General features: G+C 38.2%; 1 protein-coding gene across 1 annotated transcript in view; it reads left to right on the forward strand.

Moving 5' to 3' along the window:
• Positions 1-19,093, forward strand: part of LOC149313891 (low-density lipoprotein receptor-related protein 1B-like) — a 734,124-nt gene that overhangs the window by 39,894 nt on the left and 675,137 nt on the right. The window contains exons 2-3 of the mRNA XM_089523040.1: positions 3,892-4,183; positions 4,287-4,445. Of these exons, the coding sequence (XP_089379166.1) occupies positions 3,892-4,183; positions 4,287-4,445 (451 nt within the window). The remainder of the gene's footprint in view (positions 1-3,891; positions 4,184-4,286; positions 4,446-19,093) is intronic.

Raw genomic sequence — 19,093 nt, forward strand, 5'->3', positions numbered from 1 at the left:
GCCTTATTTTGGTAATCACTCGATCTGGTTTGGGTGGCACCTGAGAAGATCATTAGAGTCATTGCAGAGTCATTAGAGTCAATGCAGAGTCATTACAGCAGAAGTACACAAGATAGAGGGGAAGGAAATAAATATAATGAAGGGCATCAAGTACTTCCTATACGAGGCTAAAAATAGTATAGCTCCTGATTTTATAGAGGGTATATCATAAATTAATCATGCTTATTTCAATAAAAGAAGATATGTTTACTTGATCAGTGGGATATGACAGAGCCATAGAAATGCAATAGCAATAGCAATGCAAATGTAAAAAATAAGGAATTAAAAAAGTCATAAAGTTTGGGCTCTAATTATTATTAATCTACAACATAAGAGAGATTTTTTGTTGTTGAGAGAAACGGATCTGTCCATGTATAATGTAAAGTGTAAAATAACAGTGCAGTCGCCCCTCCGTTTTCACGGGAAATCTGTTCCGGATTCCCCCCTTGCAAAAATGGAAATCTGCCTATATTCAAGCCCCATTGGCTTCAGTGGTGACACACACCCCATTTTGTCCCCCTCTGTTTGCTGCCCATAAACAGGTGAGAAACATGGACTTCAAGTCTGAGAAAACTGAGGAGTGACTGTATAATGAAGCTGGGAATATAAACAGTATAAAAAACACTGGCTTTTTAAAATATGATATATGTTATCTCCAATAGTTCATTAAAATAATTACAATTACAATTACAAAGTAAATGTAAATGTCTAGATTCATAACCCCAATAAATTAACAAATTTCTATGAAAAGACAATTTTTTTTAAAAAAGAAATATATATTGCCCAGAATCTTGTTGGAGATTTATAAATTCATAAATTTCATAGTTATGATCCTGCACAGTGAATCCTGACCCAATCCCCACAATATCCACTTACTGGGATGCAGCTGCTTGTGATCAACAGGGATCTGTTCCCTGTTGATTGGGAAGCAGCTTAATGACAATCCTACTCTCCAGTGTTACAGGCAGAAGAAGTACCTCTGTTGCAATTTCCAGAGATCAGTCATGGAATCATCAGCCAGGTACTTCCCAGTCAACAGGAAAACAAACTGGAGTTCCATGGTCCCTACATAGCCCCAAACTAGTGAAACAAGTGATCATTAATATGAAACAGTCACCAGTATGCAACTCTAGGTTATGCATTCACAGTAGAGGATTCTGGCCATAATTTTTCAAGGTTGCCAAACTGGGGATACAACTTGCAGCTACAGCTAGCTCCTATAAAAGTGTGAATTTAAGAAATCTGAACACACTGCCATAAAAGATATGAACTTTATTTATTTATTTGAATTATATATACCACTTCCTCCCCAAAGACTGAGACTGGTATCTCATTTGCTTGAGAAGACCAGATCCATGGTTACTGCCTCATACTTTATAAAGCAGGAAATCTAAATTTGCTGCTGTTTAGGGTTGGGACTTTAGATGAGTGTACTTGTTTAAGGAGTATAGTTTAAGGTTGGTGTCAGTATTTTCACTCCATGAATGGAATAACTTCTATTCATGGCCCCCCAAAAAAACCTGGTTCGGGTCCAGCCTGACATATTTTGGCTGTCTACTTCAATGTGTGAAGTACCCTTTGACAGGGAAGAATAATAGAGTGGTAATAGAAGAATATTGCCCTATGTTGTTAAATGTTTGCTTTGCTATCTGTCATGACTGAGAATGGAATTTGAGAAATGTATTATATACTTGTTTTCAGTCTTATAAACAGTGTACATGTCAGAGTTTGTGCTGTGACTATTTCCTTGGTAGTGACTCTGACAGCTCTTGACAGGCTGTTTACCTTTTAAGTCAGGATGGAAAATTTATCATTTGCCAGTCGGTCACAAAGCCAATTTGTACATTTTCATTAATAGGATAAGAATGTGTGACAAATAGCACTTAAACTTCAGCTGCCTGGAGTTGAGACTTTGAGACTCCTAAAGTGACCAGTACTCAGTACTGCCAGCCTCAGATATCTTCCTGAAAAATGAAGAAGGCTTTCCAATAAGATTGTAAATTTAAGGCAGTTTGCATTTTTCTTATTTCCCTCTTTTTTTTCCTTAGGAGATATTGCACCGATAGAGATGTCCCTTCCTCCCCATATAAAAAAGAAATATTAATACAATGAAAACTGTTTTAATTTTTTAAAGGCATTTTTTAATCACAAGTACAGAAAAATAAGTCTCTCAACCTTCTTCCACATACATTTCCCAGTAAATGTGTGTGTGTATGAGAGAGATACAGGACCTTAGCACACTGTGGTAGCCTGGCTTACCTCTTCCAAACTGAAAAATAATTCGGACTGCAGCTGGGTCCTTTTGCAAGGATTTTGCTGCCAAAGCTGCTGGGCGGTTCCATCCCAACTGCAGCCTGGCTCCCTGGTGCACTTTTTGTGGTCATTTTTTGAAAGCTCCCAGTTTCAAAATGAGGCTGCCAAAGTACGCCTGAGACACAGGCTGCAGCCAGGCTAGACTCGCCCAGTAGCTTCTGCAGCAAAATCCTTGCAATAGGACCCGGCTGAAGTCCAAATTAGACTTCATTTCAGAAGAGGTAAGCCAGGATATATAAGCAGTGTGATAAAGTCGACAGAGGCAGAAAAAGACTCTGAAATTGGGCTACTCCAGTTGGCCAATGAGCACAGTTTTGCCTTCTTGGCTTTTCTGACAAGCCCCATTTTTTTTCCCAATAGACAAAAAATAAGTTTCTCAGTTACCTTGCAATCTCAAATTGAAAGGAAATAAAATTGAAATTTCTACCCCTTCTCCTTCTCACCTGATCACTGGAGGTAGACTGAAGTTTCCCAGTAGAGGAATGTAAGGAATGGGCACTTAAGCTTCACTGAAAGCATACCCAAAGAACACCACCTGACCACCCAAAATCAGCAAAAAGGAGAATTAATTTTTTGCATTGGAAAGTGTAGCAGAACAGTAGCAGGCAATGAGGTTAGTAACAAGTTTTGTGTGTTTGTAAAAAAAAAATTCTCAAGGATTTCTCACCAGGAGAACAACAGAAGAGGAATTATGTCATATGATAAATCCCAGCCAAATATTCTATTATCCAACTGTAATTGTGATTTACCTCCCTCATGTGATAAGCTCCAAAGTTTCAAGTACACTTTTTATTGAAGAACTAGCATTGTTTGGCATGATTCAAGCAAAAAAACAAAAACAAAACAAAAAACAACAAATAAATAAATAAAAATAAAAATAAAAAAACCCACAGGAACAACAAAGGAAGAGACTCTTTTTCCTAAGTACACTCCTTTGTGTTTTCATGATCACAGCTCATCTGAAGCCCACAAAACATGATTTCTTCAACTAAAGGGAGTGGTTGCTTTGTCTCAAACTAAGCATAATGACATGTTGTGTAAACATTGATAGGAAATGAGTAACTGGAAAAATACAAAATCGACAGATTTATCTATCTGTAATCCTAATATGCACCCATCTTAATAGAATCTGAAGCACTATGGTTACATCTGCACTTCAGAAAGTATGTAGTTTGACACTGCTTTAACTACCATGACTCAGTTCTATGGAATCCTGGGATTTGTGGCTTGTTGTGACACCAGAGTTCTCTTATAGAGAAGGCTAAATATCTCACAAAACTATGTGTCTAGCCCTATTCACCTTTATGATACCCAATAGCAAATTTTAAAGTATATCCCTAACAGGCCAGCAGCCCACCCACTCATCAGTCTCTAATGGGGCCACATTAGAAATTATATGCCCATCTTCAGACTTCATTCCATTGTTATCAAAATTCAAGTACATGGAAAAATAGAGCACTCATAGGATATAATTCAAAATCAAACCATATATTATCAATAAGGCTTCAGGGTAAACCTATAAACATCACAATAATCCAGGTATATGCACCAACCACAGATACAGATGAAGAGGAAATTGAGAGATTCTATGATGCAGTCCAAGAAGAAATAGACAACATACCATCACAAGATTTCAAACTAATCATTGGAGAGTTGAATGCTAAAGTTGGCAACAAAGAAGATTCAAAAACAGTAGGAAGATCTGGATTAGGAACAAGAAATAAAGCAAGAGAGCATCTGATAGAATTCTGTGAGGCCAATAATCTATTCATTACAAAGACTTGCTTCATACAACTAGATAGGAGACTATACATCTGGACATCACCAGATGGTAAAAACAAAAACCAGATAGACTACATAATTGGAAGTAAAAGATGGATAAACTTGATCCTTGTGTCCAAAACCAGACCAGAACTTCTCATAACAAAAATCAGAGTTAAATTGTCGAAGAAAGCAAAAAGCCATAATTATACCAAAATGTGACCTGAATAACATTTCAGATGAATTCAAGGACAATATAAGAAATAAATTTGAACTATTGAGTATAATTGATCGAGAACCTGAAGAACTGTGGACAGAAGTCAAAGATGTAAGTAAGGACAAATGTGAGAAAACACTAAAAGTGGCCAAAAAAAAAAGATAAGAAACAATGGATGACAGATGAAACACTTCATGCAATAAAAAAGTAGAAAAGCAAAAACAAAGGAAGATAAGAACAAAGTCAAAACTATGAACACAACTGCCCAACGTCTGACATACAGGAATAAGGAGAAATACTACAATGATTAATGCAGAGAAATAGAAGAAAACAATGAAAAAGGAAGAACAAGAGACTGCTACCAAAAAATCAAAGAAATTAAAGCAAAGCTCAAATCGAGGACAGGGATGCTCTGTGAAAGAAAAAAAGATCATAATACAGGAACAAGAAGAAATAAAAAGATGCTGGAGGCAATACACAGAAGAGATGAGGGAATGGATTATATTTGGAATGAGGAGCCAAATGAAGATGAACCCCAAATTCTAAGAAGTGAAGTGAAATCTGCAATAAAGGAAATGGGGAAAAATAAATCACAGGAACAGATGGTATCCCAATTGAACTGCTACAGTGCCTCCAGACAGATGCAACTTTAGTGCTAACTGAAATATGCCAACAAATATGAAAAACAAAGTGGTGGTCAACAGACTGAAATGCTCAATATACATACCAATCCACAAGAAAGGAGATACAAAAGACTGCAGCAGCTATAGGACAATAGCACTAATTTCACATGCAAGCAAAATGATGCTCAAAATTCAGCAGCATAGACTCCAACCATACATAGAGAGAGAAATCCCAGAAATGCTAGCAGGATTCAGAAAAGGAAGGGGCACTAAGGACCACATTGCAAACATATGATGGCCAATGGAGTACACCAAAGAATTACCAAATAATCAGCTTGTATTTCATAAACTATAGTAAAGCATTGGATTGTACAGATCATGAAAAGCTAACTACATCTGATAGTCCTGATGAGGAATCTGTACTAAGGACAAGAGGCCACAGTCAAAACAGAATTTGGGGGAAACAGAGTGGTCCCTAATAGGAAAAGGAGTCAGGCAAGGCTACATCCTATCACCTGACTTGTTTAACTTATATACTGAAAACATCATAAGAAAAGCAGAATTAAAATCAGAAAAAGGAAGAGTGAAGATAGGAAGAAGCAACATTAACAACCTAAGATATGGAGATGACTCCATCATATTAGCAGAAGACATTCAGGAATAGGAACAGTTAATAAGGAAGGTCAAAAATGAAAGTGCAAAGGCCAGTCTGATGCTGAACAAAGGCGCCTTACAGACGGGCCTAAGCGGCGCCGTCGTTGCGCCAGGAATACGTGCGAGGGGTGGCGCTTCCGGACGCGCCTTGCCCCTCGCGCGTATTCCGTACGGCAAGATGGCGGCGCCCTATACAGATGGGCGCGGCCATCTTGACGTAACGGATGCGCAGCGTCCGGACGTCTAAACCCGGAAGAGCCGTCGTGAGTGCACGCTTTGGCACTTGCGGCGGCTCTTCCGGGTTGCCGGAAGAAGTGTGATTTCTGCACTCCTTTTTTGCAGCGCGGAGGAGTCGTGCGGTTTGGCTGCTGCAGCTCCTCCGCACTGCAACCGGCAGTGGCCCAAGACTGCCCCTTTTGGGCGGTCTGTAACGGGCCAAAAATAATGACCACAGAAGAATTACACAAATTCAATCTAGACAACGAGGAAATGGAAATAGTTAAAGAATTCCCATATCTAGGATCAAACATTGACCTGAATGAAGGCTGCAGTCAAGAAATAATGCGAAGACTAGGAATGGAAAGGGCAGCTATGAAAGAACTGGAAATGATACTGAAGAGCAAAGACATACAGTACAACTAAGCACCCAGGCCATTGTATTCCCAATTACCATGTACGGATGTGAGAGCTGGATAGTGAAGGAAGCAGACAGAAAGAAAATCAACTCATTTGAAATGTGGTGCTGGAGAAGAGTACTTAGGATACCATGGACAGCCAAGAAGACAAACAAATGGGTTCTTGAACAGGTCAGATCAGGGCTCTTCTTAGAAGCATAGATGATCAAGTTGAGACCATTGTAATTGGGCCACATAATGAGAATGCACAGATCACTAGAAAAAAACAATAATGTTAAGAAAGCTAGAGGGTAAAAGAAAGAGAGGAAGACCACAAACCAGATGGATAGACTCAATCAGGGGGATTAGGAGCAAGGGTTTGCAGGATCTGGGCAAGGTAGTGGAAGATAGGCATTCTTGGAGTCGGAACCGACTCGAGGGCAGCTAACAACAACAAGAACACAAAAAAGACCCGTCCCAGCTTTACTCTGTTGTATGCTTATTGAGCTAAAATGTTTACAACTGTTGGTTTGGGGTATGGAGCACAGAGACACAAAATTGTGAAGATTGTGTATACAACTAATTTCACACACAACAGGATTTTGAGGATCTCAGTTGATCTTCTTGAAGGTTTCCCCCTTAAAATTGGAATATTTCATTCAGTCTAATATTCAAGAAAAATTGCAACAGTATAAAGATTCTGGAGCCTACAAGAAATATTTTTAAATTTACTTTCTTTAAAAATATGCTTAAGGGGAAGCGGGTTTAAATATTTTTTAAGGAAATATTGGACAAAGGACAACATGTCCTTTGGGGTATAGAAGTCAGCAGCTCACTGCCCCAAATTCAATCCTTTCAACTTCATCATAGAGAAAGAATTGGGAAATAATGGTTACAGTGAGTCATATCCTACACTTATTGAAATAGGAACATAGATCATGAGGCCAATAGGGAAAAGCTTTACAAAATCTGAAAGTGTGGGCACCTTTCATTTCTGCCAGAACACTTATTAAATGATGGAACTTTGACTCAGAGAATAAAAAGTTTTAGCAACCAGGGTATATGTGAATGGTGTCCATGCAGCTGAATAATTGGAAAGAATATCTGGAGATTTTTCTACAGGACCATTCTATATTTTGTCCCACTCCTATATTCAGGTAAACTGTTCTTGTGGGGATGAAAATGAGTCATACCAATGGTTAGCGGAAATGAATACTACCTAGTTAAATGGTAACCGTTGATTAATAGTACAACAGCAATCCAGTGAATATTTGACTTTCCTTGTTTTTATCTTTAATATATTAGGGGAAAATGTTGTGAAGACTGCTTCTGTTAAGAGTGCTTCTGAATTACAATGCAGTGCAGCATCCAACGATTCTTTCTTAAACATTGTCACAATGCTTTCTGTTTATCCTGACTTTTAGGGCATCCCCAGACCACCAGATTTGTAAACAGCTGAAGCATCTTCTAATTGAAGCTTTTAGCAACTCAATGAATTGTCTTCCACTAGAAAATGAAAAACTCAGCAGGGGCAATGATTGGGGAAAAAAGAAGGTGACAGTGTTTTTGAGTGGGAAAAAAGCCCACGGATTGTACTTGTTGGGTGGCATTCAGGATCACAATAGTGGGTCCATGGGCTCTATAGGCCTATGGGCCCCACTTTCACCAATCCTGAGTTAGAGCCCTTACATCTTATGTCATGGGTCACAAATGTCTTAACAATTTGCCATTCCACTTCCCGTTTTCTTTCTCTATCACCAGGTATTTTTTTTTAAAAAAATCTTGACTACTTTCAACTAAAATCTTTCATTTTCTCCTCCTCTTTGTGAACGTACAGTTCACCATCACATATCTTCATTCTACTTAAACCACACATCAACACTTATTCTGTGATAGAGTGTTTAAAAAAATGATTATATTGTCAGATGAATGATTTTGTGAGCAATTTATTCTGGCAGCTTCTGGTGACTTCTGTGTCAACGTAGCACTGAATCCCTTTCCGGTTATTAGTCTAAACTTTTATCAAGAACTCTCTCCAAATAAGTTCAGTTTGAGTTTGAACATTAATGGAACTACCCAAGATGCTGAAATTATTTGGGAGTTAATGTTAAGCACATTAACCATGGTTTAGACTAAAACTCAGAGCAGATTCGCTGGGCACACTGAAATGGAAGCCACCAGTAGTTTATATAGAATATGTAACACAGCATATATAACCCTTAGAGCTTTCAAAGTAAATTCACCACACAGGGAATTAGGAAGACCCAAGTACCATTAATATTATGCATATTGGTTTGATTGATTTAGCATTATGAGAGTACCGTACCCTCACCCAGGGCTAATGTATTCCCCTCTTCTTCTCTGGTGGGGTGTTTCCCTTCAAGAGCAGATCAGGATATTTCCCTACCATTGTCAGCTAACCACAGAATCAGTGGAACTTGGACAAAGTGGCCAGAGCCCTGTTTGTACATATGTCCCAGAGTTGTGTAGTGATGCTGAATGCAGGCAGACAAAACTTTCCTGCTTTGAGCAATAGTGTATTACTCCCCCGCTTTGCTGCTATCACCTGCTCAAGCATAGTGTAGCAACAAGGCACCGGCACTGTGATCAACTTTAAGTGTGGTTAGTAGGCAAATGTTAATTTCATCCCAGGTGTCATGAAGCTGGCTTATTCATGAAGCTGGGCTTGTTCTTGGAATGCTAAGTGATTAAATGTTGGAGATATACCTTAGTCTCTGCTATATCATGTAGAGCCATCAAGAGAAAAATCTGGCAAAGGTCTTATTCCTATCATAAGTTGAATACATATACATTTCTGTCTCCAGCATAATAACATTTTTAAAAGGTTAGCCATAGTGTTAGCAGAAATACTTTGTTTGCAGTCTGTGGTTTGTTTATTATTAAGGGCAAACACTTTGATGTGAAAATACCCCTGTGATTGTACCGTGTGTTTGACGTTTGCTAACAGAACAATGAAATCCAACAGAAATAGGAGGTATTCCTTTCCTACTGCGACCTTCTTCCTGAAAAGAAATTACTGCAGGGAGTTGGTAAGCCCCTCTGGAACAGTATTTTAGTGCCAGAGAACACTGCAAAGGGGAGGAAGAAAGCCCATACTACCACAATTGTCATATTAGATTTAGGCTTTTGGTGCTAGAATTCTGAATAAGTTAGTTTGGCTGTATTTCACTGGCAGTCTTGTTCTGCTGTCATCTACAGTCAATCCTCTGCATATGTTGGTTAACCATTCATGGATTTGATTATTTGTGGATTACAGTGGACCCTTGTTATATGCTGGGGTTTGGTTACAAGATCCTCCGTGGATAACAAAATCTGTGTATGCTCAAGTCCAATTAAATAAAATGACATAGCAAAATGGTGTCCCTTATAAAAAATGGAAAATCAAGGTTTGATATTTGAAATTAATACTTTTTTGGAACATTTTCAAACTGTGTATGCTTGAATCCATGTTAAATAAAACCCATGTATAAGAAGGGCTGAATGTACTGTATTTGACCCTGCAACTAAAAGAAAGGGGAAAAAACCCTGAAACAAACAAAAATAAGTTCTCTCTAGGCATCTGTAGGTCCTCCAGTGTGATTCTATGGTTATCGTCTGCTGGAAGTTAACCATAGACTCATGCTGGAGAATCTACAGATGCTTAGAGAAAACACTTTTCTAGGCATTTGTGGGTCCTCCAGTGTTGTTCTGTGGTCACCTTCTGGTGGACGTTGATCACACTGTTGCATTGGTTAACCTACAGATTCCAAGAAAAGTGTTATTTCAGGTAAAAACAAAATAGTGGGCTGACTGTATTAGATTTGCAGACTATGGAGACTTGGTAGGATACAGTTTGATTAAAAACAAAAACAACCCTGGCTTGCAAGTTATTTAATATCCTGATTTCATAGGATTCTTAGATCTGCTCTCAGGTGTAAAAATGTTCAACTGCTTTTGTCATGCAATTTTCACTAACTGGCAGGGAAATTGTAAGTGATGAATATTCCTCTACATAATATTAAAGAAAGCATGAAGGGGATTAGAGAGTCGCACTTACTGGCCTTGCCCCCATTCATTAACCACTGGGTCTCCCTCAGTTTGTGTCCTGACTGGGACATCCAACTGGGAGAAAGACACATTGTAGGTAGATTCCCTCTTCCAACCTTCTGGGCAGTGTATATAGGTTAGGAATGAGGATGATGGAGGTGTTGGGAGAATCTTCGTCTGCTGCCATGCGTTCTTTGGAAACATGGAGAAAATAATTTCTGAAGAAGATTTATGCCTTTGCATGATTTTTTTTTTTTGGGCGGGGGACATATGACTTTAAATAAAATTAAATTGATTTCAGTTTAATTTGCTTTTATACATATATTAGTATTATTTAGGAAGCCTGTGCTTCCTTTATAATTTCATATTTGGAAGTGTCTGGCCAAATAGAAACAACAGAGCACCTACTACTCTAGTGCTCATACTACAGGGACATCCACCTCAGCCTTACCTCACCTCTATTGTTTAAACATCAAGGACACACCATTCAATTTTACAGTTCTTTACTGCTTTCTGACAACAATCTGGATATAACATAATGTTGCCAAACTTTGTACAGCTGTGTTTAAAATCTATCTGGCAATGACCTCTCCAGTAGGCTAGTATTAATCTTGCCCTGCCTAACTGGATTTTAAAAGGATATTTTAAACAGTTTTTAACCTCTGTGTTTACTTTGTTTTTTTTAACTTGGTTTTTTTTTATCTTGTACCTTGGTTTGTTTGTTTTTTACCATTAGCTTCTTTTACTGTATTCCCCCCCCCTTTTTTTTTTCTTTAACCTGTGCTGGTCTATGACCTTAATAAAGATGAACTATTTGGAAGTGAAGTTTTGCACACCTTCCAGTGCATCAGATCTTCCAGACTTCCCAGTATGAGACCTTTGTGCTTTACCCAGGGAGGATGGGCAGTTTTTTGTTGTTGCTGTTGTTTTCTCCTGAACATTCCAAAAAGCCATTGATCGAAGCAGAAATGTCTTGTATGTTTGTTGGTGGCATTTCCGTGGCAGTTTTTTTAAAGTAAATTTAATATGCAGTGTCAATCTAATTGGTTTTAATACTGAGATTAGAGTGATACTCTAGAGTCTAAACCAACAGAAGAGTAATTTGCAATATATTTGAGCTAGTTTATTTTGAAAGAGCTTAGAAAACATTGCGACTGAATGAGAGGAAAGCATAGGCCATATCTATATTGATCTAATTCAGGAAATGAAATTTTAGTATTTTTAAGGTTATGTAAGCACGTGAACAGGTTAGTGCAGTGGTACTCAAGCTTTTTACCTTTGTTATCTCCCTTTACATCTACTTGTGGATGTCACACACACACACCCACTTGATGTAGTATATGGATAAAAATATTTTGTTTTTTAAGTGTGCATATGCTCATTTGCACATTCATACATATTCATATTTTAATATTTTATAAAGAAATAACATTGTTCAAATTAGAACAGTTTTCTTTAAGTAAATTCAATATTTAACTCAAGACATGCATAAATTTCACACTTAAAAAGTGTAGGAAGAAGAAGAGGAGGAAGATGGGGGTCAGAGCCTCCAAGTCTCATGCCCCCCTTGAGCAGCTCTTGTGCCCTCCCTGTGGTTCCCCCCCCCCCGCTGTTTGAGAACCAGTGGGTTGGTGCACTATCCCTCAACCCATCCCACTCTATTCACTCTAGACATATGAATATATATAAAAAAGAGAGAAAGATATCCTTCCCAGACAGTCAGTCTCCACATAATGAGAGTAGTGACAGACAGTGTGGATCTAACACATTTTTGTCTGCACATTTTATGTAAATTAGATGAGATAATACCTGAATAGTGCTGTGAATCTTTGTTTTGACAAATATATGATTCTGCTTTCAGTTCCATGTGTGGGCAAGATGTGTGAGCTTGTATGGACCCACGTGGGTGACACCAAACCTTGCCAATGCTACCCAAAGACTCCAGAATAGTTAACTATCCCCCCCCCCTCAGACTAGGAGAAGGCATTTTGGCAGCAACTTTCTGAACATGATATTTGTGTTGCTTCAATTGACATGAAGAATCAAGTTCTTGGAACAAACAAGGCAGCACAAGGAAGATTGTTCCATGACATATTTTGTAAATTTTCAAAAACTATTATGAGAAAGGAAAGAATGGAAAATGAATGTCACATCTCAGCAGAAATGCAAGTGTGCATAGCAATGCAATGAAAGATTGTTTCACTTCTGATCTCTTTGGCTCACTGACATAAAGAGAAAGGAAGGTATTCACATTACATCACTCATGCCAGAAAATGGCTACATGCAGATATTTATTTTTCATTTCATGTTTTTCACACATAGGGTGACTTTCTTCCATTAATTTTCATACCTGCTAGAATATCCAACTGAATGGATTCAGCGGCTTGGGAAGAAATGTCATTTCTGAATTCCATCAACTTAGGCAGCCAAAGAGATAAAATATTCCACAAAGGATTTCTACATTTGGATTCATAGGCTATGGCCACTTAATATCTTCATCGGAGATATTAAGATCCTAATGCATGCATTCCAGGTCTTTCTTCACAGAAGAGCCTCAGTGCAACAGTCTGGAGAAGTCACATCATTCTACTGACTCCCCAAGCACTCCCTTAATGCCCCCAGACCACCATTTCCTACTCCCTCCAACCAGAAAAAACAAACAAACAAACAAAATGGATTTGGTAGTAGAAGCAAGCCAAAAGTGGAAGCAAGCCACACTTCCAGGACACAACCAGCAGGGCTACATCAAGTTGATTGAAGCCCTGAAGGAAACCCAATAAGAAGGAGGAGGAGGAGGAGGTCCGTTTCCACATGTAATTCTAAAAAATGGTGGCATAGAAATTAAATGAATGAATTAACAATAGGTAAAATATAGAGTAGAATAGACAGCAGCTCAAAAACTTTGATGTTCATTTCTCAGGCAATTAACTTCAGTCAGACAAATAGCCTGATCCCATCCATTCTTCATACTCTCCAAAATTACACAGATGAAAACAGGGACACACACACACACACACACACACACACACACACTTCTAACAGATGTAGCTGAGCAACAGAAGGGCACACCCAAGAGTTTTTTGTTTTGTTTTGTTTTGTTTAAATGTGAGGATTCAGTTCTTGCAGGGCATCCTCTTTTGAGCCAGGTCATAGCTTTAGATTTTGATACTGGCAGGAGGTTGGATTAGATAATCCCTGGAATTTCTTCCAGTGTTATAATTCTAGGATTCCATAGAGTCATAGATGACATAGGCAGGTTCTAATTCCAGTTTCTCCATAAAGCCCATGAGGTGACCATGAACCAATTGCACTCTGCACCTTTCTCTACTTAACAAGTTATTTTATCTATTGTTGTTAAAAATAAAAGGGTGTGTGTGGAGAGAAATAAAGAGCAATACCATTTGCTCCAAAAACAATCCATGGGATGAGTGTGTGTGTGTGTGTGTGTAATTAGAAAGAAACATGGCTATCATACAGAAATTAACACTTTTACAACAGCCTTTTATGAAGTATCACTTAAGCTGCAATGAGATACACATTTACATGGTGTAAGGCCCACTACACTCACTGGGAGTTACTTCTGAGTCAATATGAATATCGTTAAATGGTATGTTGTACTGGTACAGGCAGAATCTAATCTTCTTACATAAATACACTTCCACCTCTCTCACACTCACATACAGTTATACAAACATCAGTATCCAATACCCTTCTCATTTACTCACGTATGTTCAGACACAGAGAGATAGACAAGCACACATTAACTCCCTCTGTCTGAGCAGCTTCCTGACCACATATTTCAAGAGTGTGGTGTCTTAGAGGATTATCACATGGAGGTTTACCATATCTGAAAGGTTGCTAAATCATCTGTAAAGCATGAGGGTGTGATTGTTGGTTGTGCTTTTCCCCTTTGATTAAATTGTCATGAACTTCCTGTTATGCAGAGAAATAGCTGTTCCACGAAAGCTTTAATGACAGGATGTGTCCATGACGATTTAATCACGGGGGGGGGGGGGGAGCACAACTGGCAATCACACCCTTGTGGTTTATGGATGATTTAACAACCATGTGATCATCCCCTTACCTCCTCTCCATCACCTAAGAGCTCTCAGCTTGGGCAAGCATGTGTTCATTCCACCAACTTGCTCTCTTAGCAGGCCTACAGCACAATTGTATTTTTTTCTCCTGAGTAGCCTCTCAGCCATTTCTCTGATCACCACTGTGTCTTAGTTTCTCCCCTTCCCCTGAGAGTTCCTGATTACTTGCTTTCACAGCTTGTGACCTGGGAAGAAGAAGAAACAAGTGGTTGCTTTATTTGCCAGCACTGTGCCCCTAGATAGTGAGGGCCTGGAGCAATTGCACCATATTAAGCATTGGCCAGTGTGGTCCATGGGGTACTTTTGCCCACCTTTGTCATAAAGATTACCAGTATCCCAAAGTCAGAGTTCTCTTGTTGTTCCTTCTTTTGCTCTACATTATTAGCAGCCACAGGTGAACATAGAGGGAAAGGAGTGAGAAGACATGGTATATTGTGCTTTACCCTCAATATCTGATTTGTTTATTTTACCAATGAAAGATTGTTTATTTTGCAAAGGAAATAAATGCATGAGTGCTATTTGGGCCTGCATATAGTACAGAATCTGCTTTGGTCCTTGGACACATTGGTTTCTATTTATTTAAATAGGAGAAATGAGCACCCATTCCTCTTATCTGAAAGCAGAGAGACTTACAAATCTTGAGCAATGGTGTGCTTGTGCCTATCTTTCTACCCAACTACGATGTTGCTTTCGTGGACATGCCTTTAAAGAAATTAGTATCTACAAACATATACCAGGCTCATGACATTTTAGCTAGCCCACATTTGTCAAGGCAGCCTCCAGTATAAGGTTAAAGGGAGATTTCTTATACCTTTGTTTATTTCCTCAAACTGTGACCAGTAAGACATTTTCAGTTGCAGGCAATTATGCAATCTCTCCAAAGCATTAAATCATTGTCACTGCAGTATATTAGATCAGAGGGCTTTGTCATACTGATGTTTGTCATATCACTAATATGGCTTTCCATACAGTGCATACAAAGGTGCGTAAAGGATATTGGGACATTATTAACATGTGCAGTACTTTAAAAAAAAAGAAATAATTCTCCCTGGGCCTGCTAGCCTCATGTGCAGGGAAATTATACAGTGAAGCAAAAGCAAAGCTCTGCTATTAATAATGCTTCTAATCTTTTGACTGATTAAAATTTAAGTGGTTATCTAGTAAGACTGAGATTGTACAGCTCTAATGAACACTAGTCTTCATATTTATAAACTTAAATAACACTTAATTTGACACCCTCAGTCATAGTTGCTTGAAATAATTAGTCAAGTTCTGAAAGGTTCATCAAGGTGATATTTTCAGAATCACATGGGGAGCAATGGATACAGGGGATCCCAAAGTCAGTAGATGAATTTTATCATAAAATGGAATCACGATTGGTTTCAGCTCTCCTCCCCTGCCCCCATGTGTTAACCATTTATCAAATTAATGACATGACAAATGTTCCAGAAACAGGTAACTAAACACTAACTATATATAAATTCATGTTTTACTAATTGCAACGAGATCTGTCTTTGATTTTTAAAATAATGGCTCTAGGCTTGCTACAGGAAAGGTGTGAGTAGCCAACAAGCTTGGTTGGCATAAAGGGTTCATAAAGAAGCAAATAACTAATGAATAATGATTGCATAATAAAAGCTGGTCCCCACAAACAAGCTAAAATTCATTAAAATAAGGCATACCTTTGAGACACTGCTAGCTAATTAACAAGCAGTAAAAAAATGTACTTTCCAAAATGTTACTGAATTTATTCTGTAGAATAAGAGAGAGCAGAATATTATAAGAACTGAAAGTTGAAGGAAGTTTGAGTTACAGAGTCCTACAAGAGTTGATGGCTTGGGATAGGTGTAGAATATCTCACAAGAGTAATGGTAAGAGAGACACTCTACTGAGATGTCTGCTGTTCCTGGTGGACAGTTGCCACTGGCAGGAGAATTGCCAGTGTCTCCCTGTTTCTGACTATCTTAATAATTTAAATGGCATTTTATTTATTTTATTATTGTCATGTAAAAATTATTAAGGTGTTGTTTTAGGAAGGAGGGATAATGGGATTTATTTTTATATTGTATGCTTTATGCGGCTTTCAGCATATGTTGAAAGTCACACGGGGAGGAAGGGGTGGCACGTCCCATAGGGACTAATGGAGTGTGCACCCATGGTGCACATGCGTGCTGCCGTGCCACCCTGCCGCCGCGTGCACGAGTCCCATTCGTTTAAATGGGGCTCAAGCATAGGCAGAATTTCTTTACATGGAGGAGTCCAGAACGGATCCCCCGCGTAAAGCAAGGGCACACTATATTTGATTACTATTGTAAGCCACCTCAATCCTGTTGGAGAGGTGGGATACAAATAATTTATTATTATATGGAGTTGAAGGCTTTCATGGCTGGCATCCATAGTTTTTTGTGCGGTTTTCAGGCTAAATGGCCGTGTTCTAAAAGAGTTTCTTCCTGTCATTTCGCCAGCATCTGTGGCTGAAAGAAACTCTTCTAGAACATGGCCACATAGCCCGAAAACCCCACAAAATTTTTATTATTATTATTATTATTATTATTATTATTATTTCACTGTAGATTGAAAAGTTCAAGAAGATAAATGTGATACTGTTTAAAATTCAGCTTAATTGCTTATCACGGTGGGGGGGGGGAGACAAAAACAAATTTTATTAATAAAATATGCAGAAATGGTGTTCTGCTGACAACATAAATGCTTCTTCCCCGAAGCGGGAGACATGCACAAGAGACACTTTTAAAATTTTAAAATAATTACTGTCAATTAAATGTTATTTTAACATAATTTTAAAATGCTATGAATGTAATTTCCATTAATGATTATATTATATTAAATTATGCTGGGTGTGGGGCAAGCATATCCTTTTGTAGACATGTAAAGGAAGTAAGATTGTTATTTTTGAGGAAAAAATGAGATGTGTGATGGGCTCAGTTGTATCGTTTTACATTTTTACCTTCATCAAAAGATATTGACATGACAGGGCTAAGACTGATCATTATTCATGCACCATTAGGTCCTAAAAGTACTAATGTGTATGTAGATTTTACTTCCCTAGTTACTTGTCTGAAATACAGTAAAGTACTTTTTAAAAAATCAATGAAGCTTGATATGCCTTCAATGTGCACCCTCTGTGCTGTCCAGCTTGTCTGAGTACCTATAAACCTACCAACAAGCTCTGGTATCAGTTTTCCATGGACTTGGACTATAATAACATTTAAAACAAGGGTGAGCAACTTCACCAATACTGCTCCTTTTGCCTAGCAGAGACCGCAACTCAAGTATTGTCCATTGAAGGCATTGCATTTAGCAAGTGTACGTTTTTCCTCTATCACATTAGGTCTTAGGGTTGAGAATTAAATGTTGCAACCAATCCACCTGATCTAATATGACTGTTTTTGTGTTCTTTTGTTCTTAATGCTGTTTTTATATCATCAGGATGCATTTTGTTGCAAATTGCTTTTTGTGACATGTTGCAAAACAGCCTTGCAGATTAGACTTGTTTTAATGAGGAATTCCCATGTTGCAGTTGGATGTTGGTGGCATGTTTTTGAGAGCACATGAAAAATGGGAGGAACTGAAAAATTGCCATGGTGTGCCACATGTGACAAACTGTCCATCCTTGACTAAAGGCTTGTAACCAGATAGGTAGGATTAATTATATGAGTAGTTGCCATGAAATTGCCACCCCACCCAGTGGAAGAGGGGATCTATTCTACACAGTAAAAGTTATGGCATAAGATACGTACATACAGAAGTAACTTCCACTCAATGGCATAACATTTAAAGGAATTTGGGGGATCATATTGAAGAGCTAACCATATCCATGACTGCAGAAAAATAAATTGCTAGATAGTTTGAGTTGTAATGACTGACTTCTTGGGTATAGCCATTTTCTTAGTAATTGTGGCTGCTTGTAGCATATATTCTTGCTGGTTTGCTTAACAAAATAAGGAGAAAAATGTTTGAGAGCTGTTTAAAATGACATTTTGTACATTAAATCTATACTTGAAATTAATTCCCCAATCATTCAGTACAGTAGTTTTGAAAATATTTTTACCTAGACTCTGGGAGCTGTTGTTTCTCCAGGGCTCAGCCATTGTTACATAAAGGCTTAAGTGCTATGCTGAATGAGAGACTCATCTCCTTCAGAAAGGGAAAATGTTTCGTGTCGATACAAAGTGAACATACAATTTGAAAATGCCAACAGAGAAGTGTTCCTAATTCTAATTAGTTTCCCACATAATATTGGGCAAACCATTTGTCAGAAAGAAACAAAGGATTATAGGCTTTACTGAGAAAACACAGACAGTGCATTTAGAGCTATGCACTGATATTTAGATCTATGATTAGACTCTTATCAATAGACAGTGAATTATCATTAAGATAATTTCATTATTTGGGATCGAATAAATATTTCTAACAGTGGCAAGTAAATATCTTTTAGCAGAAGCTTATGAAAAGCAATATTAATTGAATTAGCATAAATAAATCCTTTGGCAGCTTGCAGTAAGATCATTAGATAGCTAATACATTTGCAAACATGATGTTCTGGAAACCTTCAAGATCTTGCCTTTCATTGGAAGATTATGAGAGTTTATGTTGTCATTTGGAAAACTTCACAATAAGTGTGTGTGTGTGTGTGTGTGTGTGTGTGTGTGTGTGTGTATGAGTGTGATCTCCCGGCCATGCATATGAATCCATCGCCATATGATCAGA

This window comes from Sceloporus occidentalis, unplaced genomic scaffold, assembly GCF_023333645.1.
Source record: "Sceloporus occidentalis isolate IW3139 unplaced genomic scaffold, rSceOcc1.0.p SCAF_4, whole genome shotgun sequence".
Taxonomy (NCBI): domain Eukaryota; kingdom Metazoa; phylum Chordata; class Lepidosauria; order Squamata; family Phrynosomatidae; genus Sceloporus; species Sceloporus occidentalis.